This window comes from Electrophorus electricus, chromosome 11 (genome assembly GCF_041902795.1).
Source record: "Electrophorus electricus isolate QZ-2024a chromosome 11, ASM4190279v1, whole genome shotgun sequence".
NCBI classification, from domain to species: domain Eukaryota; kingdom Metazoa; phylum Chordata; class Actinopteri; order Gymnotiformes; family Gymnotidae; genus Electrophorus; species Electrophorus electricus.
Window position 1 is genome coordinate 11081359 of NC_137507.1, and position 26799 is coordinate 11108157.

General features: G+C 42.6%; 1 protein-coding gene and 1 long non-coding RNA gene across 7 annotated transcripts in view; one reads left to right on the forward strand and one right to left on the reverse strand.

Moving 5' to 3' along the window:
* Positions 1 to 10: 10 nt before the first annotated feature.
* On the reverse strand, positions 11 to 5353 carry LOC145659875 (uncharacterized). 2 transcript variants are annotated; one of them, XM_081723294.1, is made up of 2 exons: positions 4971 to 5353; positions 11 to 800 (listed from the first exon to the last, which is right to left on the reverse strand). In XM_081723294.1, exons 1-2 carry the CDS (start codon positions 4976 to 4978, stop codon positions 299 to 301), a joined length of 510 nt encoding a protein of 169 aa, XP_081579420.1. In that variant the 5' UTR covers positions 4979 to 5353; the 3' UTR covers positions 11 to 298. The 2 variants fall into 2 exon arrangements, 1 of the variants encoding a protein (XP_081579420.1); XR_014126024.1 differs by lacking the exon at positions 11 to 800 and adding an exon at positions 1018 to 1985.
* The window catches only part of LOC113583761 (uncharacterized), a 40696-nt gene continuing 16645 nt past the window's right edge, over positions 2749 to 26799 (forward strand). For 4 of the 5 annotated variants that reach the window (XR_014126035.1, XR_003411335.3, XR_014126034.1 and 1 more), the window contains exon 1: positions 2749 to 4647. This is a non-coding gene — a long non-coding RNA (uncharacterized LOC113583761). The remainder of the gene's footprint in view (positions 4648 to 26799) is intronic. The other variant, XR_003411334.3, reaches the window with a different exon arrangement.

A 26799-nucleotide genomic window follows, 5' to 3' on the forward strand; every position in this document is an offset into this window, starting at 1 on the left:
TCTCTCTATATATATATATATATATATATATATATATATATATATATATATATATATATATATATATACAAAATATATTAACAATGTATGTACAATATATGTATAATATGTTTATATACACAATGTACAATGTATATTTGGATATGTGTAAAAGTATGTACACAATGTACAGTTCCAGCTTACAGTTGACATATTTACAGTTACATGGTGGTGGTCCCCACAGTTTATCAGTTTCCCTGATTCAGGGCCCGAATGGCTTGTGGGAAGAAGCTCCTCTTCAGTTTCTCTGTCTTGGTCATCAGGGAGAGCGAAAGCGCTTCCCTGACCTCAACAGAAAGAAGAGCCTATTGTTGGGATGGGTGGGGTCCTTCACAATCCTCCTGGCCTTGGTCTGGCACCGCTTGTAATAGATGCTCTGCAGGTCAGGAAGTTCCGTATGAGTGATGCGCTCTGTTGAACGCACCACCCTTTGGAGTGCTTGTCTGTCCTGCTTGGTGCTGTTCCCAAACCAGACTGTGATGTTCCCTGTGACGATGCTCTCGATAGTGTAGGTGTAGAAGTTCCGCAGTACCTTGGAGGGCAGTCTGAAGTCTCTTAGGAATCTGAGGTGGTAAAGACGCTGACGAGCCTTCTTTGCCAGGGAGTTGGTGTGGCGGGACCAGGACAGGTCCTGCGAGATGTGAACACCAAGGTACCTGAAACTATCTACTCTCTCCACCGTGGTTCCACTGATCCTCACAGGTTGGTAGTGCCAATCTTGCTTCTTGCTGCAATCCACGATGTTGAATGTTGAATCTATGCTATGTATAGATATTATTTATTACAATATGATTTAATATAATTTCATTCATTTACTAATTGTGTATCGGACAACCTTAAAGAAAGCACTATATCTGGACTTGCTGTTTGCACCAAGAGCTGGGGAAGCAAAATACTGATGTCAAGAACTCTACAGACTGGCACAAATGCAACTATACAATAACTGTATCTTTATTGCTGCAAAGCAGTCCCATTCATCTGCTATCCAAATAGTATCAACAAACATTAACTGAACAAATCTAAAGTTGGTACATAAAATCTTGATTCTGGTATCATCATTGTTGTAGATGTTCTTTGTATGTGTTTAATGATGCAGCTGAAATCTCAGGAAACAAAATGTATTGCATGATAACTACAGTGGGTGACCAAATTAGTCTATTACATGATAACTACAGCAGGTGACCAAAATAATTTGTTACGTAGGCTAATAACTACAGTGCGTTACCAGATTAGTTTATAATTACATTAGAAAGTGTCCAAACGAGACATGAGTCCGTACATTATGTAATTTAAGTATTCACATTAATTGATTTTTAACAGGATTTTAAAAACATTCTAAAGCTACTTTTGCAGCAATTTAGAACCACACAGCAAAATCCACACTTTTATATGAATACCCATAGTATTGGATTAACCAACTACAAACAACAAGCCTAGTGTTTTAAAGATTTAATTCAACACTGGGATTTTTGCTATGCATAAATATGAATTATTGAAGCATATTAAATATTTAATTATTTAAGTTAAATATTTCATCAACTGAATTGCATGAGGTAGGTTTAGATGATAAGACTGAATCCTGCAGAGCTTCCAAGTGGTTATCATATCAGGTGATAACCCCACCCCCAATCCCCTTGACGTAAGAACTAATTACTTCGTGACACTGGCATAAGAGCTAAATCAGAACCACGCGGTCGTTTTTAATGGCTCTGGTGATTGTGAGTTTTTCGAGCTATCCATTTATTTGATTCCTGCATCACCAAAACACTCATCCTGAGCTCACAGAAATTTATCGTGTTGCTTTGACGTTAGTAAGTGCACTACTGGCAACATTCCAAGACTGGTAAACAGGGTACAGGTCTTTACGCCAGCCAGTTTCATGGTTGTGGTCCGAGAGAGGGAGGGAAACTGGCGATTTCTTGTGGATCACACGATCTTCGAGACCTCTGAACACAACAGCGACAAAGGGGAAAACAAATAATAATTTATAATTCCCCAGCAGTCAGAAAATGTTTAACTGTTAAAGGATACTCGTTTTCTCTGAATCACAGAACTGTCCAGGTCGGACTGCTCCACATTCATACACAAATGATAAAATCACAATTCAAACGAATTTAATAATGCCTGACTACTGATTATCATTCTCTGTTATCAGCATTTGACCTTGCGGATAAAAGCACTTTGGCTCCGGTAAATCACGACATGACTGTCTCTTACCGGAAACGAGCTGATGTAAAGAGTAAGAGATAATTCTATCTGTACGTCCAGGTCTTGGCACAAACTTTTTGTGATTTACCGACAATAATATGATACCGTTGGAAAATCCTCCTTTATAAGCGCGGAAGTCAAGCAAATAATGTAGCGTGGTGGTGTGGTTATAAATATTATTGAGAAACTGACTTTATATTTTTATTGAAGTGACAGCTTCTCGTGAACAACGAATACATTCTATCCCGCAGGAGTATAAGCATTTTATAACGTTATGAGAAAGCTCCAGTCCTCCTCCTAGGCCTACTGCAGTGCATTAACACCGTGTATTTACATAAATGTAGTAAAACACACTATTTTCCCCGTAGTATTATCATAGCTGACAAAATGTTACTGGAAGCAAAAAATTCGCTTAACATTGCCTGTTGGTTGCATATAATCGCTATAATAGCTGTGAAGTCAGCATTGGTAAGAAGTTGGGGTGTTGTTGGGAGGTGGGGGGGCGTTACGCGTGTTTCCGTTGTAGCCTTAATCCACCGCACGCGATGGCCACATGTCGGAATATCTGTGGCGACCTGTTAAAACACATCAACCACATCCCGGCCAATAAAATGCCGAGCGCAGAGTCCCACTTGCACTGACTGAGCAAGGATCCAGTCACGTGGGAGGTCCCTTTAAAGTTCCTATTGAGGAAGGCTGCACCGTCACATGATGGACATGATATGATGAAAAGCGAACAGAAGAGCGGAGGGTGCCCCTGGCTACGAGACAAGACCTTCAAACTACGCAATGGCTAGCCAAAAACTACATTCTCGGTCATCAGAATCGCGGCGAGTCGAGTCGAGTCGAGCTACAGCTGTGGTATTTGCAACGCACTTGATGGCGATGGTGGGACTTCTCTATGTAGATTGCACCTGCCGCCCATAAAGACTTTAACGAAAGCTTTCGCACAGTTCTCTAGGACATGGAACCGCAACAGTAAGTAAAGTTATTTTTAGTTTCACATGGTTGGCACGCAGCTGGACTGTTGCCGCACACTCTTTGCGTATTGGCACGCAGGTGTGGGCTTCGATCAAAGAATATTTCGGCTTTGAGAATATGTTGAGTCTGCCTCACAGCATCGATGAACCCTACGTGCAAAATGCGCTCCAAGCTATTCCAACATTCATTCGAAAATGCAACGAGTTCTTGTTGCTAAGAGGAGATATTTGATTGCCACATGGCTCTTCCACCCTGTCTCTGCCAACGTCCGCATTCCAAGCTCTGTTGCGCAGATTAAAATTCAAAGTTCGGGTTAACGATGAGTTGATACTGCTGGGTTACAGCCTCGCAAACCTGTTTGTTGTGGGCTGTACTGTTGAGTTGCATGATGTTTTGTGTTAAACCTCGAGCTATAACTACAGTTCTCTTGAAGAACCGCACGCCCCCTAAGTGCGTAGTTACCAGAGGATGTCAACTGTAGGCTATGTACGCTACGGTATACATTTAAATAGCCTACAGCCTAAAGAAATTGACATGGCGACAGTCGAATTCTATAGTTTTCATTAACGATAATGTATTTAAAAGCACTGTGGTTTATATAATCATACATGACTTGAACCGTGTACTGCGGAGACGCACTTTTCATAAGTTGCGCTGTTTTTCAGTACCAGCGTCATCATTACACAAGATAAAGCGGAATCGAAATCGGTTAATGTGAGCCTTAGACTGAAATAGTAGATTCTGGCTAGAAAGCGACGAGACGTGACTTGATGACAAGGTGCAAAAAATGTATGTTTTTTTAAAATTATATGAATATAGCCTACATTTGAAAATGTCGTCGCCTTTTTAAAATTCAAAGTGTAAAGGTTGTCATCTGAAGACGTGTTCATTTTGTTGTGACGCTGTAAGCCAAAATCTGATCTATAAAATACATTTGGAAACTTTGTTGTCAATTCCTTATCCCTATTTTGTCATTATATAGTTGCAATTAGCCTACAACATCTTATCATTTTAAATTCCTCTGACTAGGCCTGCCAGCTCGTTTCAAAGTGTTGTCTATCAAGTCAACTTGTCAATGGTTGTAGTCCGGTTTATAGACTAGGCTCCATACATCGCACAATTCACTAAATGCTAAACAAACTGTCTAGACCAAATGTGGAAATAAGCGAACAGCCACTTGTTTACGGACGTGACAGTATATAGGCTATGCGACGTCTCTTTTAAACAAAGTCATGACTTTGGCAATAACAAACGACGCCACTACATTGTGCTGGGACAGCGCTTGACGAAAGCAGCGGAGCACCTGACAACCTGATCGTGCACGACGAAGTGGCGAGAACGCGCAACACGTAGGTTGAGTGCCGCGTCGGTCAGAAAAGCAAAACAGACAGCTCAAAGAGGACGTAAGGGTTAAAACAGGTAGGTGATATACATTTCGCTATGCCTAAATCACCGACCTACAGCGAAACCTAAGTGGAAGCCAAGTTGTTGTTCCTTGTTCTCTTGAAGTAGGTCGGTGCGCAGCTGTTCCAGTTTAGAGCGTTTAGTCAAAGGATGGTGCAGATCAGATATTGTGTGCACTTACTACGGTCTTAAAAGAAAGACTAAAACATCGTTAATAATGCTGAAAGGTAATTCACTTGATACATATATTTTAGTTTACAAAACTCGTACGGGATTGGTTTAATCCAAGTCTCAAATATAAACAACGAGTAGCACGATAAACAAACGGTGGCACAAACCGTGTCATCCATTATACCAAGTTTACGGCAGAAATGTGTTCAGGTGCCGAACAGCCTCTTCTTGGTCGCTGTCACTGTAATGTAGGGCGTCGTTTGAGCTACCCAGAGTGCGGAGTCGTTAAAGGCTCATGGGCACTTGTGTGGTCAAGCACATCGGGATTAAGATGACATCATTCATAAAAAAAGACACTGGGGCTAAGGACAGGAAGTAGGTTTTGTGTTTCCTCTGTCAAACAAGCTAACCAAAGGCCTGTTTTAGCCGCAACGTTCAATTTGGTTGCGTCAACATATGTTTGTTTAAATGACATCAGAATGACTCAGTGATGGATTTCCTAGTGTTTTGCACTCTGTAAACACACTGTTCAAATTCACTGGAATTTTAGAAACTTAATAGGCAAGCAGGTTTGTGGCCACTTATGGGAATAGGCAGATAGGAATTGTGCTGTCTTGGATCTGATTAAGTGGATCAGTAGGCCCTGAGAAATTATTTCTGCTCTGGTGTTAATTACTCAGATGAGTTCACACACCTCTACGCAGTGAACAACAATGAGATTTAACATTTTATCCGAAATGAACCAAGTGCTGCCCGACGCATGTGTGACGTCTCGAGGTAAACAAGATGCGGGGAAGAGGCATGATTAAACAAACGTTTATTCCATGCACGAATGATACATATAAGGCAACACACACTAGCTATGCACATTTCAAACACCGACAACACGTATTACAACACATGAGACATATATACACTCAAAACGATTACACATAATACAGAACAGGTGGACGACACGAGAGGGCGTGGCAACACAGACGAACACTCGAAGACGTTTGAGGAGGGGGCGGGGCCGCAACGTGACAGCATGGATGATTGCCATGGCTATAGCCGTGTGTGTGCGTGCGTGTAAATGTGCCTGAAAACAAACAGACATCGTTTTGTGCGTCAGCAGCAGAGTTACAGCAGCAGTAATGATAGACACATTGACTGTGAGGCATCCACAACCCTAATGGCATATTTCCAGCCCTGCTGTCTGGAAGAGCAGCATCTGATCATCTGCTACCATGTTCACACAGCTTCTCTGCCTCTCTAGCTGCCGTTCTACCCCCACCCCGCATAGTCTAGAGGTCTGTAAGAACAGTCAAACTGCGCACCGCAGTTTCATGTGCCTTTCAGTTCATAAAATGCACCCGGTTCCAGCTGCCTTGCTGTAAGCTACTTAGAGTTTTGATGAGTCAACAGTGGCGTAGCAAATGATGCAAATGTTGTTCTGGGAACCTCAAAACAAAACATTCTCAGAAAGAAAAGGGAGTCTTACCATGAACAGAAATGGCCCTAAAGTGTGTGTGTGTGTGTGTGTGTGTGTGTGTGTGTGTGTGTGTGTGATTTCCTGGAGAAAACAATCTACCGATGTCTCTTGTTAATTCATTTTGTTTAGTGTTTGTCATGCTAATATCTCTTGTCTGCATAAAAGGAGGCAGGCTGTGGGAAGCAGGCTCCACATATAGTTGTTGTAGTTGTATTCAAAGTTGTGTATGTTTGTGTATAGGTGAATTCGAATTGGTAAAGGAAGTGTGTCATGCATGCGGCATTACGTGTCTGTCGTTATGTGTTGTACTGTAGCTCCTCTTTCAAAATAGGCCACTCTGAAAGGCTGCCTCTCACGTCAAGCATGGCAAAATGTGATTAGTGTTACAAGCGTCATAACTACGCAAAGCAAGAGGGAGCACAAAGGCTTGAAGATTCACCTGCAGTATTCTTAAAAACAATAGCAGATTTATTATTGGTCATTTACTCTGACTCGTAGCTTCTTTATGGGTATTTGTGAGTGTGTGTCTTTGGGGGTGGGGTGGGGTAGCGTGTGTAAGTTCAGCTGTGATACCACTGGAGGCAGTTTGTGTGGTCATGATTTTGCTGCTCCCATGTGACTGTGTGTTTACATCTGAGGATGGACAGAAGGGAAGTGAGTAATGACGCAGGAGCAGAAGCTGCCGCCATTACCCCACTGCAGAGAGAGAGAGAGAGAGAGAGAGAGAGAGAGAGATATCGGGGGCAAAAAAGAGGGAGGTAGTATATAGTAAGATGAGCCAGAGATGGATCGAAACACAGAGAAGTAAATCTAAATATGGAAGTCAGTAATAAGATGGGAATGGTAGAAAACGTACTCATGAACTGCTCTTAAACTCATTAGCTCTCCTTTTTCTAAAGCCCAGTTTTTTTATAAACCAGACCTCCCAACCCACCCCGGGGGCTTCATAGTTCCCTGCTCTGTCAGACACCAGAGTCTGACTGGCTGGGTTAAAGCAGGGAGTCTAGCATTAACAGACTTCCATGTTCACCCAGCCTGGGGAAGGCCGGCAGGAGGGCTGGCCTGGGGGTGGAGGGTATTTGTGCCCAGTTCCAGTAGCGAGTCCTCCGTTCCCAAAGTGCTGAATGGGAGAGGAATGCGCACCTGGCACAGGCTCCAGTCAGTGCGAAATCACATATCACTCAGGATACCCCTGACAAAGAGCAACTCTCCACGGACACTCCTCTCCACCTACTCCAAACCACATCTATCAAGACTGAGCTTGTGTTTGCGTGTGTGTGCGTGCTTGTGAGTATTTGTATGTGTGTGTAACACAGAAAATGAGATGGAGAGAGAGGGAGGGGAAAGTGCAGGGAATGGTGGGTGTGAAAGACAAACCACGGCTTTGAAAGTGACCGGCAGAAAGGGGATACTTTTTCACAAAGCAATGACACAAGCTTGACTTGGCAGAACCAATGGAGAAAGCTTTGATTGCAACGAACCAAAGAGGACAAGATGTTCCTTATGGGCAGTCCATCCCTGCCCCCCAATGAAACCTAGCGCAGCAGAGTTAGGAACACAAGCATGTCTGCTGGAGACCTGCGCCACCTCCTCGCTGCTATTTACTATAGCCACCACATGGAGCTTTGCACTTGCTACATTCAGCTCTGCAGGAGCTCTAGTAACCTTGATGATGGAGAACTGTGTGACCAAATAGCTTGGCTGTCGTACTGTTTAGCAAACCTTGGCTAATCTTTCCTTGATAAGCTTGCAATAAAAAATGACCAGCTACACGTTTCTTCTTCTAACATTGGTCAGTTGTGTAGCCAAATGAGTGATTATCTGGTTTTCTCAGTCTCTGAGGACCACAGTGAATCATCATTGTTTTTGGACACTCGCAGAGGTTTAGGTGGTGATTTGAAGATCTTGTATTAACAAATTTCAGTGTGGTGGAATGTTGATTAGATCTCCGCGGTCCTGAAAGAAGCCAAGAAGTGAGGTCGCTTTGTTGAAACATGAGGCCTTCTGGGGCGAATGGAAATCAGGTCAATTCCACTGGGTCATCTCAGTCAGAGGAAATGCTAGCCTCATCCCATATTTAAAACCATAAAATCCCTCTGCCTCTTGTCCTTAGTGTCTCTCTCTCTCTCTCTCTCTCTCTCTGTGAAGAATAAGTGAATTGAGACAAGGCAAGCAAGGAGGCAGAAAGAAAGTTCTGGAACACATAAATGGAATCCATCAGGGCAGCCAGCAGGATGCTAGTGGACTTCACTCTAAAACCCTGTTAGCACTATAATTACTGCCACCTGGGGCCTGATGCACATACACCTCTCCACTGGAGACCACCTTGAGTACACTTGCTCTTCCTGATGGCTTGGAAACTGAAAGCAGCTGCCAAACAGTCATGGCACCCGCAACCATCCACCAAATCAGCCAATAATGTTGGTGCTCACAGAGTTACTGTCAGGTCAGTTAAGATGCCCCCAAAGAACTTGAAGACTGCTTAAAGCCTGAAGCTTAAAGAGCACCTGTGATTTCACTTCCATGTTTATTAAACATTTCTGTGGCATACACAGTTCTGTGGCATGTTGTGATTGGTCAATCAAGCATTTGGAGATCTGTTATTCATGAATGACAGATTGTGTAAAGGGTGTCTGATATCAGCAACAATTGTTAGCTGTAGAGTTATGACAGACTGTTTCTCCTTGTAACCAACTAGTACAATCAATTCATAGCCAGTATTTATTGTGAAATTATTGCTGTAGCTATGTAATGAGTGGGATAATGTACAGCTAGCTGGGCATAATCACAAAATAAACCCCAGCAGGGTGATACGGAGCCCTTGTATATTATAAAGACAGTTATCCCTTTTTCGCATATCCATATAAAACTACAAATGAAGGTAATCTCTCTTATTTTGGATTTCAGCTGTGCGATTTGAACAAAGATGTAAATCAGAGGCATGGCCAGTGAGTCTGAATTCTTACTTTGTGTTTACAGGAGTGGCTGCACAATAGACCGAGTACAAATGTTCATTATGTAATCACAGGCCTGGCCTGTGGAGCCAACATTGAGCATACTACACGGAACTGCCTCACTGAATAGTCAGTCCTAATTTGCGGTTTCAGTGGAACGTCTGAATGTTTGTGGCATGCTCTGTGGAGGGAGGTGCAAAGTCGTGAACATGCCTTGTGCTGTACATGTTCATCCGTACAGTTGAAGTTGGACTCGTTGGACCCGTATGTTGGATACGGCCTGGTGTGGGCTTGTTCACAGCACTGTTGGAGTAGGGCGTTTGTGTGTATGGTGGGGGGGGGGGGGGGTGCAGGGTGTGAGGTTGGTTCGTTCATTCTCACACACAGCTAGTCACCGAGTACATTCTGCCACTCTCCCATTACGACAAATGCTGAGTCTCCATGTAGCATGGGTATACTGGAGCTTCTCTTCTCTCCCTCCTCCCTGTCTCTCTTTGTGCCTGTCTGTCCCATATTTGATAAAAATGGTCCTGGTGTGACCGCCATATTTAGACACCTTACTGATTCTCCCTTGTGAGTTGCTGGGACTTTTTCTGCATTACAGTAGAGCCGTAAAGCCTCTAGACTCCACATGCTCTGAAGCTCATGTGTGTGCTCTATGCCTATAGCAGTCTGCATGCTCTTAAACCCAGAGTGGTCTAAATTCCTATAGAAATCTGTATGCTCTAAAGCCTGTAATGTTTATATGCCTTTAATCCTGTAATGTTTATATGCCTTTAATCCTGTAGTAGTTTATATGATCTTAATCCTGTAGTGGTTTATATGATCTTAATCCTGTAGTGGTTTATATGCCCTTAATCCTGTAGTGGTTTATATGCCCTTAATCCTGTAGTGTTTTTTATACTCTTAATCCTGTAGTGGTTTATATGCCCTTAATCCTGTAGTGGTTTATATGATCTTAATCCTGTAGTGGTTTATATGATCTTAATCCTGTAGTGGTTTATATGCTCTTAATCCTGTAGCAGTCTACATGCTTTAAATCCCTTCAGTATAGACAGACAGCCGATTTCCGTGATGATTATCAAGGACATATAGGCAAAATAACACATTTAACATTACAAAAACAAACACAAATGCTCATATTGGTTTTAGGGAATCCAGTGCTGATCTTGTTTCACAGGTTGGTTGCTTGCCTAAAGTGTAACTATTGCTATAATCAACAAATTACCTCAGATTTGAGATATTTAGACTTCTTTTTTTCTAAAAACAGCTGTTTTTGACTGATATCAGCCAGGGTATTTAACATTTCTGTGAGTCAAAAGTGAACTCAGCTGCTCAACTCCCCGCCCACACTATTCTGTTACATCAGCCACACTGACGCCACCAATCAGTGACCTGGCAGTGTGGTCATCATGACCGTGCATTCTCCCAGTTCCAGCTTGGCACAGGCAGTGTGCCTGCCTCCCCCTAGTGGCTGCCTGCAGCTCCACGCCCCAAACACACTAACAACTGCTGATCTGCGATCCGTTTTTTAGGCTTTTAAGAGTGGGGAGGAATGCAGGCCCAGGATCAGTACATAGTGGATGGGAGGAAGTGGCGTCACTGCCCGTGCTAGGCTCCAGCTAGAGTTTCCAGAACCTTCTTTATTGCGGCCAGCAAGCCCTTTGACATGACCCATCCCCAAGCCAGACACGTAGGCAGCTGGTTGGCATACACTGTGGGAGCTGTTCGTTATGTTGAAGACACACACACACACAGAGTCTCTTGTCCTTATCAATCCGTTTATGCTTAATGTATCTCTCATATATTTGCACCATAGATAATCTGTAACTTTAAAGTATAAGTATAATGTTACATGCCATGTGTGTTTGTGTGTGTGTGTGCAAGAGAGAATGTGTGTATGTGCACTTTGAGTGGGTGGAAGGAGTTATTTGTGACAGTTCTGGTGTTGCTCTTCAGTAGCCTCCTCTCTCTCTCCTTCTCTTTTGCACTTTCTTTCAGTCTTCTCTTCACACCGTGTCACTCTCTAAGTAGTGGCCAAAACTGTGTAGCCCAGCAGGGCACATGGGGGCATGGAGAACTAAACTGGCATTGGCCTGACCCTGGTGGCACCGTATGGCATAAAGAGGGATGATGAGATGCAGAACTAGGAAGAGCTCTCACATACGGTGAATGGAGCCCAGGCTCTTCTGCTGGAAAAGGATGATAATTGTGCAATAACGTCATTAATGCTGTGTGTTTTTGTCTGGGTTCACTTCAGCCGTTCTCTTTTGCTCTCATCCTCTTTCTTTTTTATGGACTCTCCCTTCCTCAGCTCATGATATATGGATATATGTTACATAACCATCTGTCTCATGGTCTCAGTGTCACATGTCTCCAAATTATTAGCCTTCTAAGCCACTGCTGTTCTCATCTGCGAGAAGCCATCTTGTTCCCCCAGTAAGGGATGACAAAGCTATCTGTATTGAAATAATGTCATCGGCTTAATTTCCATAGCAAATACTGGTATAAGGACTCTAAAATGCACCTGCTGAAATGTGTGCCTTACCTTTCAGTATAGGAAATTGTTCCAAGCCATGTATTTTTGTGATACAGGGTATTACCATTAGAGGGCACTGCTGCTCTGGTCTTCAGTGAGATATGCTGTCTTTCTACCTGAGTCCTCTGGGCTTTTATTAAATTGCAGTTATTTTTTAACTGCATGGTTATGGAATGGAGGCTTGGCACTTCATTAGGTAACAAATGGAAGTAGCCTATGCATGTGTTTGTATGTGTGCGTTTGCATTTTTGCTACAATTAGAGGTAAGAGCATGGTTGTTTTTATGTTTCATGCTTAACCTTACAATCCCATGAAGTTGTATTGTGCAGAGAGCAGAGCCTCCCCTCCTCCATACACACAATTGCATGCGTGTGAAAAATCCCAAGTGTATCTGCATATATACAAATAGATAAAAGGTCACCTATACCAGAATCTGTACCTTTACATTTTATGTCCACAAGGACAATAACCTGGAGGGAGAGGAAGATACAATCCTAACAGTGTAGCCAAACACATTCAGCTCCTCTTTCCACTTTGTCTCTATCTCTCACTCCCTCTCTCTCTCTCTCTCTCTCCCTCTCTCTCTCTAACAGACACAAACACAAACACAAACACACACACACACACACACACACACACACACACACACTAACTTCCATGAGACCTGCTAGGCTTTGAATGCAGGGATTCCCTTCTCTCTCTGGATGGGTAATGGACTTGTGCTGCTTCCCCCCTTTTATCATGTGTGAATTAACACAAAACTGTCTTTTAATATTTGTCTTTTAATACTCCCCCAGATGCCTGCGTGGTTGCTAGTGTGTTTGTCATTGCCCTGCCTGGGATAAGTGAAGCCCTTTTTTCCCTGGGTTTTTAGGAGCAGCCTCTGACACCACAGGGCTTCATCTTAAACACTGAGGTCTAAAAACGGCACTGTCCTCACACATGCGTGTGTGCATATACAATCCACACACACACACACACACACACACACTCTTGAACCACGAGTGTGTGGTTCAACCATAAACTAATGAAGTGCTACACCTCAGCCTCATAGCCATACCATTATAAAACAGTTCCATACAAATAACTAATTGGCATCAGTAAGGAAGTAGCCTCCGGGAGAGGTGAGACTCCTCTACTCATCTGGATTATAGAGAATCTTCCACAGAGCTCAGCACTGCAGTGTTCAAGTGTGAGTTGCAGGGCCAAATGCGTTTGCGTGTGCTTGTCATAAAGTAGTGCCACCGTTTATTTGTCTTGGGGTATGACTGAAGACGATAATAAGTCTGTAGTGTTTGTATTTTTGCCTTGATAGTTTAACAAGCAACTTGTTAATGTGCATTCATTCCTCTAAATAAATCTCATGACTATTTGCGCCAGCAGCCAACAAGGTATGTCGAGGATCTGCGTGCAGTATAGTGAAACATTTATGCTTTGTGTGTGTGTATGGAGGGGGACTTTGTGTTTTGTGTGTGTCTGGGTGTGAGCACTCAGATGGGGTATATTTGTTTGTACCTATCTGCATCTCTCATGCGTATGAATGTATGGCAGGGTAGGGTAGGACATACAGGTTACAGGACATGTCCTTCTTGGCTTTAGCTTCAAAGGTACATAGTCCTTAGTTGTCCTTAGTTGTCTTTTTAACAATGTAACACACACACAGACACACATTCTGAAAACACATTCTTGTCACACGTCCTCCTGTCCTATTTGTTATTATTATTAAATTGATTTTATCAGATGAACAACAACAAAAAACGATATTGGTATTATATATCAGACATTAGGTGCCTGCTCTCTAAATATCAACGTCGGCCAATGAAAACCCATATCAGTCAATCACTGCCCCATTTCTCTGCACTCCATGTACTGAGTTCAGAGTTAAAAGGTGAAAGATTAGTCACAGAAGGAAGCACCATCAAACTGAGAAACGCCTTAGTCATGGTGACTACTGGCAGTATTAGCCCGGGATTGTTTCTCTCTGCGCGTGTACTTTTTTTGTCTGTCAGTAAGGTAAATGAAAGTTGAGAAAGACAGTGGAGCTGCTGGCTGGCATGGGAAGTCCGCTCCAGTCTTAAATGTCGTTTATCTAGGGCTCACTGAATGCCACGTTCACTCAGCGGATGTCAGTTAGTTCTTATTCTTATTGGCAACTTTGATGGGCAGGGCCTTCGGGCTGACAGCCTCGATGTAGCAGCACAGGATTGGGTGAAAGTTCTGGGTCATTTTGCCGCAATATTTCTCCGTAGGGCTCGATCGTCATAGCAACCTGTCGGAGGTCAGCGTCTGGGTAGGCGTGCATGAGTCATTTTGCAATAAACTTCACCATGTTTTCCCCTGTTACAGAGGTCCATCAAACATGGCTGTTTTACAGCAGAGAGAGAGAGAGAGAGGAGAGATGGAGATACAAGCTGGGGGGGATGTAAAGGAGAGGGGGAGGGAGAGAGGGAGGGAGCATCATTGCCTTATATGGCTCTCTGCTTTTGTGAAAGAGTTGTGAAATGCTGAAAACAAGTGGAGCTTTGAGAATGAGTGGTACCCAGGCCACACACCGCTCTCTTGCGCAGGCAGTTAAAGGTCTACACATTCGTCCACTCCCCATGCCAAGTCCTTCAACGGCTGCCCGATAGTGCCGTTTCGAACCCAGACCAGGCGTAGATGTTATAAGCCGCTGAAGCTATTGATTATGCAATGTCATCACAGTATAAACATATTGGGTTATGTTTCGTCTTAAGAGTACAAAGTACACTTAGACTCCATGACTCATCTGTTCTGTGACATATGCAAGAATAGCAGACCTCTATCCTTCCATCAAGGCAGAGCCTGAATCTTTTTCTGCTTTAGCTAAATGTTTAGATGTCAGTATCTGCTGTGTGTCATCACCTCAAGCTTTACTATCCTACCACGACAAGAAAGGGGAAACTCAACCATTCTCTACTCAAGCAGATTTTATTAAATAAAAAAAAAAACATAAAGTGGAAGGAAAGGTCACCTTTATTACTGACAATTTATAGGCAGGTAGGTTAATATGTGTCATTGTCTTTGGAACAGTGAAACAACTATAGAACATATAGTTGTAGAGGGACACAAAGTAAATACAAGGCACACAAAAGTTGGTATTGATCACCAGGTCACAAAAGTAACAAAGTTACAAAATTAGTACTTTTAATTAAAAGACTTGAGGGTAATAATTATGATCTTTGTCAAGAAGCAGAGGAATATACATACATACTAAACGTATACCAGTTGCTTTGTGGAGTAGGGTGCTGATCTATATAGGTTAAATCTGCTGGGTTTGCTGCTTTTGTTCAAACATACATTATTTCTTTTAAATTTTTGAAAGCAAATATGTCACGTCACTCACCTACTGAAGTGATACTGAGCTAGTTAAAACAATGAGTAAAGTGTAATCCATTTCCTATGGGAAAAATGTATCCTTGTAAAGTGGCAAGAATCTAGGCCAGACACTTACACTGAGTTGAGTGACATTTATTAGGGGAAAAATCCATAATCAGTGTCCATGACAGTGCAAGATTGAAAAGCCAGTGGGGTCGAACAAAGAAACATAACCAGAATACAGAACTACAATACAAAGGCTGTACAAAGACTAACAACATGAGTGAAAAACAGAAATAATGGAAAATAAAACTATGGACTGTATTAAGGATAATGAGAATGCATTTGCCCTAAATACTAAATGCTCATCACCACATTTTGAAAATCATGTTAAAAAATTTATTTAAATGAATCGAATAAATCACCCTCCCTATATTCAAACCCAAGCTTTTACTGCCTATGAAGACCATAGTCATAATCCTACACACAGACCTGAGTATGAGTGAAAACCAAGTAATTCAGAAGCCAAAGAACATGAACCATAAATCTGACACAGCAAAACAATGAAAATCCTGGCCGGCAAGGAAAACAGCTGCAACACAACGATCATCAAAGTCATAATAAAACAAATAAAGTTGAAATTACAAAGAGGTGCATGGAATTCAGTTACAATTACAAAAGCTCCACTACCAACTACCCATGTTTTCCTTGTAAAAAGGAAGACAAGTTTGCAGTACTCTAAACTGTATAGACAGGATCATGCAGAGTTCTGCAACAAAGCCCTGCAGACAGGCGCTGTGAAGCCAGACATCTGATAACGTGATAGGAAGCCATTAGTGGGGATAAGGAACAACCAGAGCAGGCACTCGGAGCGCACTGCCTCAGCTGTGAAGCATGCTGGACGGAGAGGTGTCCATGGCCACCTGGGCTACTGTCTGCTCCGGGGCATCCTTACTAAGGATATATAGCCACAGACACCAACGGGACTAACCGGTGAACATCTCTGCAGGAATTAGTGGCACACCTGTTGCTCAGTCGGCTCCATCCACTCACTGGAGTTCTTTCTTTCCTTTCCCTGCTCTCACTGCATTCAAAAGCTCCATAAATAGCCAGCACACCGATTTCCATGGAGATACACTGAATATGTGAAATTCAGAACCAAGTGTGTGACACTGCAAATGAAGTGAAATAGTATTTGAAAAGATGGTTTATTCCTGGTTCATTACTAATCCATTACTGATATTTTCCTGTTGAGAGAAGATGTGACATAAACATGCTGATAGAGTGTGTATCCAGTAATTTATTTGCTGGATATTGCAAATAGTCTGGATATTGTTCTATTGCTACTGAAGTCAAAAGCAAACACATAAAATACATACATAAAAAATTAAATGCTTTGAAAACTATCTGAAAGACAAACATGCTCAATGAAAGCTAACTAAAGGTAAACTGAATTTTTCAGGGAAACCGAAAACAACACAGAAGTAAAAACAACATTGAGATGCAGCACAAGCATGTTTGAACTGCCACGTCACTCCAGAAGCACCTTGGCGAGTCAGAGCAAAATAACCCACCAATACTGAACTCCTGTATGCTAAATGGGGCTCTAGCGCACACCGCAGTGTTGAGTGTTTGATATTAAAATCATTTTGACATCTTGCTACCCACTCAATCAGAAACTGCATCTAGTCATTGCACACTAACGGTAGTCAACGGTCATGTGCGTGTGTCCTGGCTTCTCTCATCTTCTCTCATCACTGAGAGGTCCTACTCTTCAGAATTGTGGTCATGTTTGCAAAGTCACTACTGACCACCTCTTCCACCACCTAACCCCTCATTAACTGGAAACAGTTTACGCGTCCTGTTAAACCATAATACACGTCATACACATGGTCTAGCTAAGCATGAGGGCAGCTTAAGCTTTTTATTGGATCTTTGACCCGCATCTGTTACAGCTCATAATGTTCTAGTTTGCATTTGACTTGGTGTACTATTGTACTGTGCTAATATGAAGAACTTTTCTCTTTCTCTCACTCTCATGCTCTCACACACACACACACACACACACACACACACACACACACACACACACACACACACACACACACACACACACACAAACTCCCTAACTGTCACTCTGTTTAGTTGAAGCTGTGATACATGAGAGCAAGTGGAACTTTGAAAATCTGCTTAAAGTTATATGTACAGTATATGTGGACACTGCAAACAGTACATTGGGGTATTACGGTATATAATGGTTCTGTGGTATGTTTTTTTTGTTGTTGTTGTTTTTTGTTTTTTGGGTGTGTGTGTGTTTATGGATGGGTGACCGTTTGGGTGTACATGTATTTGAGTGTGTCTGTGAGGTGTGGTTCTGTGGTTGAATGTATGTCGGAGGAGGACAAGAACACCCCAAAGAGGGTAATGACCCCGAGGGGGAAGGGTGGAGTGATAAAGATGATGGTGATGAGAGAGAGAGGAGAGAAAAAGAGGGAGATAAGAGGCAGGAGATTATTTACAAGTAGATTTACTGCAAAGCATCTGCTTAAACACACGAACACATAAACCTGCAGATAAATCACACATATGAATTATTCACAAACTACTGGCAAAAAATGGATGTCTCTATTTTTTTCTGTTTTTTAAGCTGGCTAGTAGAAGATTGTATATAATACATTTGAGATAAGGAGATTTTATCTTTCGTTTCTGTAGCATGTTTTTGTGTTTAATATTTTATTAATCACATTTGTTATATTCAGATACTCAGTTCAAATGTCAAATTCTTATTTTAGAAAATATTTTATTAATAGGGATTTATTATATTTATTTGAAAGATTACTTACCTCCTTGTAAGCTTTGTGTTGTCTTCTTACATCATTTATTTCTTTGTGCCATTACCACTGAAGTGGCAGGTGATGGAATGTGATGGAACTGGTGGAAACTCTCTGTACCCTGATCATTAGGTTACATCTAAGCCTCATAATCTCACAGAGAGTATGTGGTGGAAATGTTGCCAAACATTCTGATAATGACAAATAATACAGCATATCTATCATTTATTCAACCCATTGGAAATGTTTAACGTAGCTTTTGAACATTTTATTTTTTGAAGTTTACTCTTATTTTGTGGGATGATAGCACATATTTTATGTGAGGATAAGGACAAATGACCTATTTAAAAAACTTATTTCCAAATAATACTGTATTTTACAGAAAAGTGCATGTTCTTAAAAAGTGTGCTTGCATTTTATTCTACATGTTTTCTGAATAAGTCATTATTTAAATATGATCTATAAAGTCAAGGAAGAATGCTTGTGTTGGTAAATTGGTTAGACATCAATGACATCACATATTTAACCTACTGTAGATTATTTTTAAGAATCTGTAAAATTATCGCACTTATCAAATTTCAGTGTGCATGCATCCCAGGTAAAGGTGTACTGATTATCACATGTAGCACAGCTATGTAAAAAACTTAAACAGTCATTTTTAGAATAGTGAGTTGCCTATGGCAAAAATTGTAATGCATACATTTCTGAAAGCAAAGCATTTACAGACTTTATATACTATTTAATGAAGAGTAGTGTTGATTCTAAAAGTCTACATGAAGGCACTCATTCATAATAGAAGGGCTATCATTTTAGATACTGAATGAATTGATATGCTTTGTTAATCTACTTGGACTTTTGCTAAACACAGAATAAACCATGCAAGCTTAAGACAAGCTGACATCGAGGACCATGATTTACACAGTACTGCCTGCAGATATTGTCTCTCTCTTTCAAGAAACTGCCTTCTTCATTTCACTAGTAATAGTGTTAGAAAAAAAAAAAGCTTTAGGATATAAATAGGTTTTTTTATGGGAAGAACAAGACCTATTCCTTAGTAACAATTTGGTGCCTTCCAGACACCCCAGATGCATGACCAAACCTTCAGAGACTTTGTTTACTTGCTGCTGCTGTTCTTGTTGTCGTCATCATTATTGATGCTGTTATAATATGTCACCATCATTTTTCCAACACATTTTCTAATAGGAAAAGGATCATATTTATTGGCAAAATACCTTACACCATACACGCATGCACGCACGCGCGCACGCATACACACGCACGCTGATCTCAGTGAACTGTTGATAGCAGGATATTGGCTGGCATAGGTACAGAGGCAGCTGAAAACAGTCTCTGAAAAGACTTCCATTGGTAGCACTTCAGATACGATAGGACCTGGAGGTTGAACAAATTTGCCAGTGCGTTGCATTTGTTCAAAAATAAAGGAAAAAGAGTAGATAAGAACTGGGGAAAACTAAATTTTCCAAATCTCTTTTCTCTTTCTCTTGAATTAAGATCTCACTTTCTTTATTGTCATTGCACAGGTACAACCAGAATAAGTTATTATTGTTTGCTGTGTTGTTATTTGTGTGTGTGTGTATGATTACATGATTACATACATGTTGTTTTTTTTGTTGGTTTTTTTTTTTTACTTTTTTTTTGGGGGGGGGGGGGGCGGGGGGTGGGGGGGGGGGCGTGGTATTGTTTGTGAATCTGCCTGTTCTGCCAAATTGTGCAAGCAGAATGAATCATTGGGCCACAGGTGATGAAGCAAACCCAGGACTTTGAGGTTTAGGAGAGTATAGTTTAACTTGCACTAGAGGTGTGGGTGTGTGTGTGTGTGTGTGTGTGTGTGTGTGTGTGTGTGTGTGTGTGTTAGTCATGTACTAGTTTCATTAGTGGGAAAAATAGATACAGGGAGTTGCGACTTCGCATTTGAGGGGTAGAGACGGTGAGAGAGAAAAAGAAAGAGTGAAGGAGAAGTAAGAGCTCAGTATAAGAGAGTGAAAGAGCTGCACAGAGCGCACATGTTCTCCTGCCCGTTACCGTGCTCTGAGAGTTAGACAGCGAGACATTAATGAGATCTGACACAGCGATGAAGCGATAGCTGCAAGTGAGTACACACTCTTTGGTTTTCTCTCTATATTTATACATTTCTCTCGCTCCCTCTCGCTGCTTCTCTTTGTCACGCACATGCAGATGGGTCAATGAATTATATTTCTGTCTGAACTTCAACTTTAATGCCATATGTAATTTTTTTTTTCAGATAATTAATATACATTCTGAGTGAGCTACAATGGGCCTGTTTGTACTTGAAGTACTTTTTGTTCAGAGTTTTCAGTGGCTGTGACTGGTCAGTACTATGACCTGCAGATCAGGTCATAGTATCCATGCTGCTTCAAATGGCAAAGCTTTAGATGGGCCTTTTCTGTCTGACTTATCTAGCGGTGGTATAGATAAACGTGTTTGTGAGCGTACTTGCGGGTGTGTGGTAAAGAGAGCGTGCACAGTCAAAACAGCACAGGAAGGGTGGGACCTGCCGCACTAGGCTAGTTTAGAAATGACTATCTTACGATTGGTCACATGTTGTGTCAGTCAAATCAAGTGTCCTTGTGGTTGGAGCTGTGTTCTTGGCTTCATGCCAGACCTCCTGCGGGGATTTTACCTTTTTTCTCAGGAAAGAGATGTGTCGGCTGGGGTTTCCGGGGACCAAGGCCCCCTTCAAAATTATGTGAAACAAATACTCATAATTCTGTAACTCATTTTGCTGACACCTTTCAGACCGAGAAAGCTCTAATAAGAAATTGAGGCTTCACAGCTGTCATTCTGAGAATGTACTTTTCTCATGAGACAAATGGGTGATTAAAGTGGTGGTTCTATTTATTTATTTATTATGTTTGGGTGCAAAGGGTAATGCAGGTGAATTTTAAGGAGGATGTTCTCTAAACAGATTTGGTGAAGGTGAGCGTTCTGGACAGGAGAAAACAAGACGATGGTTAGTTCATAAAAGAGAGAGAGAGGGAGAGAGAGAGAGAGCAAGAAGGAAAGTGGCCAGAGAGAGTGCGTAATGGCGAGGTAAGGAGTTGGTAGCTGGAGATGATTGGAACAGGGGAAGAGCCTGGAGGTGGTGCAGGCACTGTGGACCTGATGCCAGAGAACACATTCTTTGGCAGAGTTGCCGGCCGCCGTAAAGCGGCCCTCTAGAACACAATGTTCCCCAGCGCATACGCCCGGAGTCGCACGCAAAAACAAGTTTCATGGGGGAAATGTCACAGTAACCCTTCACGTGTCGATTGCAGGGGAGAGGATGAAATGCGTGGGCCTTTCTGTCTGTACTCTGCAGCGATGGACACTTTGGCCAGTGCAAAAAAAACAGATACTAGACCTGGTCAGAATGTCAGGGTAAATATGATTGGTCTAGTGCCAAAGGTGGGCGATGGATTTTTAGTTTGTACCCAGTGCTGGCCTCTGTGGTTGAGAATAGCAGAAGCACAGCTGAGTATTCTTACTCCTGAGACAGCGGTTGAAGTTAATCGTATCAGACCGTGATCATTTACATATGAAAAGGTAAGACTCGGAACATGGACGCCCTTTTTGGGTCATGCTCAAGGGAACAGTTTTTTTCATTGATACAATTTGTCTGTTCACAAACGAAGGCCTTCCAAGGGCTCTATTTGACTTTTAACAATGTTCCCTACATCAAATTTTGAGAAAGTCTAAGCATGCAGTTCCAAAACTGACCATAAGATGGTAGTGTGGAGTGTCTGGTAAGGGACCACAGGTGAGGTTATTGTTTTAACAGTTGAAACCTGAGTTTCTTTATCTCATGAAAATGTTCTAGGGGCTGTTCTTGCAGGTATTAAACCTCGAACTCCTGACGTCATAAGCCATTACAGCAACTGAGTCACTCTTGAACTGATTGAGAATAGGTTCTTTGTTTGTCTGTGTGTGTGTGTGCGTGTGTGTGTGTGTGTGTGTGTGTGTGTGTGTGTGTGTGTGGTGGTGGGGGGGGGGTCTGTGCATGCATAGATACATGTGTTTGTATATGTGTGGTGCATGGTGTCATTTCTCCAAGTACAGCAAGACCACTTAGCAGCAAGAGGCTTATTAACAACTTCTTAATGACTCCATTAGGCCAGCACACAGCCAGTCAGAGAGAAGTATTCTAAAGGCAGGTGTTATTACGGGCCACACTGGCCCCAAAGGCGTCACTGCAGGCGGACACAGCCAGAGGGGAGGTGAACGGAGGGAGATGGTTGGTTCCCATTGGCCAGAGTAGGCCTGAACCAGGTGGGCTCCGGCTGGAGCTTTCCACAGGTCCGGCAGGTCGTGAGCAGCCACTAGCCTCCGTCTGCGTCTGCAGGCCAGTTGGGTCTGCCTCTCTGTCTGACCAAACGTTCCCAGGCACTGACTACCCAGTGCTCACCTCCTTCCTGTAAAGAAAAGTTCCAGGGTTTTTGGGCTGCTGCTTTGCGCTTTGCTGCCTGTTGTCAAAAGAACAGGTTTGAAATTGCTAAGCTGTATATACAGGTTGCAGTGCCACGCACACGTCACATGTGGAATTTTTGTGTGAAGGACTACCACATATCCCTGACTGTGTCAGCTTGGATGTGAATGGCATTGATGTCTGGTCTTGTGGTTTGCTGTTAAGAAGCTAAAAATATTTTTAAAAAGATGTAAACTGTTTTCTTCAGCCAATAGATCCATGTTTTACATAGACTGACGCAGAATACCTATAAATATTATCTTGTGCAGGGTTTAATAATAGTTCATACCAGGAGCAGTGAGTTCCTTTATGGGGGATAAGTGTAAGATGTGTGTTAGTGTAAGGTGTCAGCTGCCCTAAATGATGACATGTTGCTATAGAAATGATAAAGTATTCATAGGCATTGTAGGAAAACAAGGGCAGAAACTGCTGATGTACTGTGTGGTAGGAAAACATGTAACATCTTTGCACCTCAGTCACCTGTGTGTGTGTGTGTGTGTGTGCGTGTGTGAGAGAGGGAAAACAAGCACAGGTCTGCTTAAAATCTGAACAGATCTTTTTCAAATTTGTTTCCTGAATAGCAAAGTCAAGATGTTTATGCTCACACATGGATTCAAACACACACACACACACACACACACACACAGTGGTTCTTCATGTACAGATAGTGAATACAGTTACTGTTGCTTTTCCCAGTACACTTGGATATATTCAGAGGCTAGCATACATACGCTGTGTCATTATTAAAGCCTGCAGCCAGTACAGTTAAAATCAGGCTGAATTAAAATATTAATAACACTATGTGTTTTGTGTTGCAAAAAATTATGTACAACTATGTTCATGTCTCCATGGTAACAGATGAATAAACATTTGAAAGGAACCGGTTGGTAAAGGAGTCGCCTGCAGCCCCAAGGACTATTATATGATGGTGTTATGTAATCACTTGGACAAAGAATGTTCTGGGCTGCACAATGTTGGGCTGCCATGTGAAGTGGTGAGCTCTAAAAGGTGTGAGAGGAAGGCGCTGGTGCACGACCAGTTGGTGTGTTGGTGGTGGTGATGGTGTTGTGTGTGTGTGTGTGTGTGTGTGTGTGTGTGTGTGTGTGTGTGTGTGTGTGTGTGTGTGTGTGTGTGTTGGAAAGTTTTGTCATGTCTCTTGCATTTTCTGATCAAGGTTACCAAGGATTGGACAGTCTTGATAATGAGCTCTGTGCACAAGTGTAGGGGCATATGTATGTAGCCAGTGTGTGGTGTATGTGATGTCAAAGTTGACTGTGATCTAGGAGCCTGAGATTTACCTGATACTGACAGAGTACCTCTAGAAGAAGTGGTGTATGCAAGTAATTGTAAGAGAGAGAGAGAGAGAGAAAGTGTAAGTTCACCTGGCCAGTAGAATGTCTTGACTGTGTGTGTGAGCAAGTGTATGCTAACACTTGCCGGTTTGTTGACATGGTCATGCAGTTTCCCAGAGTTCACCACGCCTTCCCCGATGAACTTTGCCTCTGATGATCTGCAGTTGAAAGAGGATTACTGAGCTCACAGAAAAACCCTGCCTTAAGACGTTAGATAACACTGAGAATGACGAGGTAGATTAAAGTGATCTGATCCTAAAACCTATTTAACAAGGGCTAAACAACCAATTTAAATATAAGTCTTTTATTGGAGTCTTATATTTGAAAAGAAATGCAATGCTTTGAGCAGAAGGGAGGAAGAGAGCAGACTGATGGATAGCCAGAGGAAAGGAAGAGCGGAAGGAAGCAGGTCCTGCTGGCTGACGGTTCCAAACACCACAGCTGGAGGGGCTTGGGCTGTGAATGACGAACGGGGGAGAATGAGAGAGAGAGAGAGAGAGAGAGAGAGAGACACAGAGAGAGAGAGAGAGAGAGAGAGAGAGAGAGAGAGAGAGAGAGAGAGAGTTGTGAATTAGGAAAGATGTGAGCCAGGAGAGAGGGTTGTAAATCAGGAAAGGCTAAAATCTTTAAAGGGTCCATGGTGAGGATAGAACGTGTAACCAACACGCACTCCACAACAACTGGCCAGTACGTTCCTGTGAGACGAGTCACATGAGCGCAGTGTGAGCCCCTCCTCCGCACCCATGTTGCCAGTGCCAATCCCATCCCTCTCTGTGTGTTTGTGAGGTCTACCACTGGATTCCTGTGTTGTGACTTGCTAAGGCACCTGCTACAGTGGCCAAACTACCGTTATCTGATCCATTTGGCATAGAAGATGAGTATGTGTATGTGCATGTGTGTATCCGTTTGTGAGTGTGTTTGTGGGGCTATGTCTGTGTGTATGTGAGAGAGCGATAGCAAGTGTGTAAGTGGAATTCCCCTGTAAATTCATGCTCAAAATGAGCGATACCAGAGAGATGCCTGGTACAGAACTGCAGCAGCACAGATGTTTATGAAGGGCCCGAGGTTTTTGCCACATCTGTCAGGTACTTGGGAAAGCATTGTATTTGTGCTGATCTGCATTTGTTTGTGCCTGTCAACTTACTATTTTTGCAAATACAGCAAGCTAATTATCTTTTCTAGTTTTGTGTGTGTGTGTGTGTGTGAGAGAGAGAGAGAGAGAGAGAGAGAGAGAGAGAGAGAGAGAGAGAGAGAGAGAGAGAGAGAGAGAGGGAGAGAGAGAGAGATGGATGTGATCTACAGCCAATTTGGATTTACTGACGTGATACTGTTTATCCTACAACTAGTTTGGGCAAAAGTCTTCCTCTTGCTTTCTAGATGATTATAAGTTTCATGCTGCCAGCGGTAAAAAAAACCAAAAAAAACCCCACATTTTTCTCTGGAACATCTATTGCGGTGATATGTTGTTTTTTATTTTGCTCTGTCATGGTGCATCCACTTCCACAGACTCCTCCTCATTCCTGCACACAAGCCATATGCAGCATCCATACAGCCACTAACCCGCTGCAGAACTGTGGCCTTCGGGCATTGCATGTCATCCAGAGCGCTTGGGCGCTGTGAAATGATACCCCCTGCTGGACAACGGGTGAAACTGCAGTGTCTGATGAGTCAGTGCGTAATTGGTCGATGCATGAAGCATTTACTGACATACAGGGAACAAAAGGCGGGGAGAGAGAGGGAGAGGGAACGCGGGCTTAGAAAGGGAAAGTGAGCCGAGATACCTTACTTGTTGACTCACTTGGCTGGAAGCGGATTGACTGGATGTGTCGTTTATGACTGTATTGCTTACACATTATGAGTGTGTGCGTGCGCTCACACACACACACACACACACACACACACACACACACACACACACACACACACAGACTTGCAGGCTGGAAAAGAGAGACGGCTCATGTTCAGGTTCATTGCGTGGTTGAAGGGGAAGTGCTCCCATCTCTCCCGTCCTCTCCTCAACCACGTCTCTTTTGCTGCTGTCTGTCTGTCTCTCTCTCACTCACTCTTGCTGTCAGGTTCTCATGGCACTCAAGACGGATGGGCACACATGTCAAGAGATAAGGGACCATGACCATGACCACTGGACATCCGTAAGTCAGTTTCTTCCTCTGGTTCGACTGTTACGTGGCTTCAGAGGTGTGTCACCTTCCTGGATCCACTGAGAGCTGCTGAAGCAGACGTTCTGCATGTACAGGCTTTCTGGTATGTGTAGATCATGCTTTCTAAATGGTCTGAAGTTGAATGCCTTTTGAATGGTAGACAGGAAATGGAGCTCTGTAATCTGTGGCAAGCTTCTTTTGAACTCAAATGTTCATGTAAGGAGAGCACACTGGATGTTCTTGATAATTGGATAATGAGATTTTCTTAGAACTAAGTGTCCTGTGCAGTCTGAGTTTGCCTCTGTTGGATAGAGGCTATAAATAAAGATATATATTTAGATCAGATTTTTTCTGAATGGAGCAGTCCTGTGGTGAAGGTACTAATCTCTTTTTAGCGCTTCTTAGTGTTTGCTTTCCTGTCTCTCTAAGTCTTGCACTGTGTGCACACATGAACTTTATTGTTCAGGATGTCCACAGCTAAACTTTGGGAATACGTGTGTGTGTGTGTGTGTGTGTGTGTGTGTGTGTGTGTGTGTGTGTGTGTGTGTGTGTGTGTGTGTGTGTGTGTGTGTGTGTGTGTGTGTGTCTATGACCACAATGGCAGGGTGTGGTATACATGCACCTTGCCCTAACCCATCCACTGGGCACTCTCATAAACCTTTATTTCCTTCTCACACAGACACACACATATGCACACACACACACACTCACTCGCTCTCACTCTCTCTCTCTCTTACACACACACACACAAACCTTTCATGTTAATGTACACCTGCTTGTTGTGCTGTGGAATGTGTTGTGTTATCTGTGTTAGTATGTGTTAGTGCGTATTTTGTACAGACTTATAAGCCTTATTCTGTCTCGAGAGCTG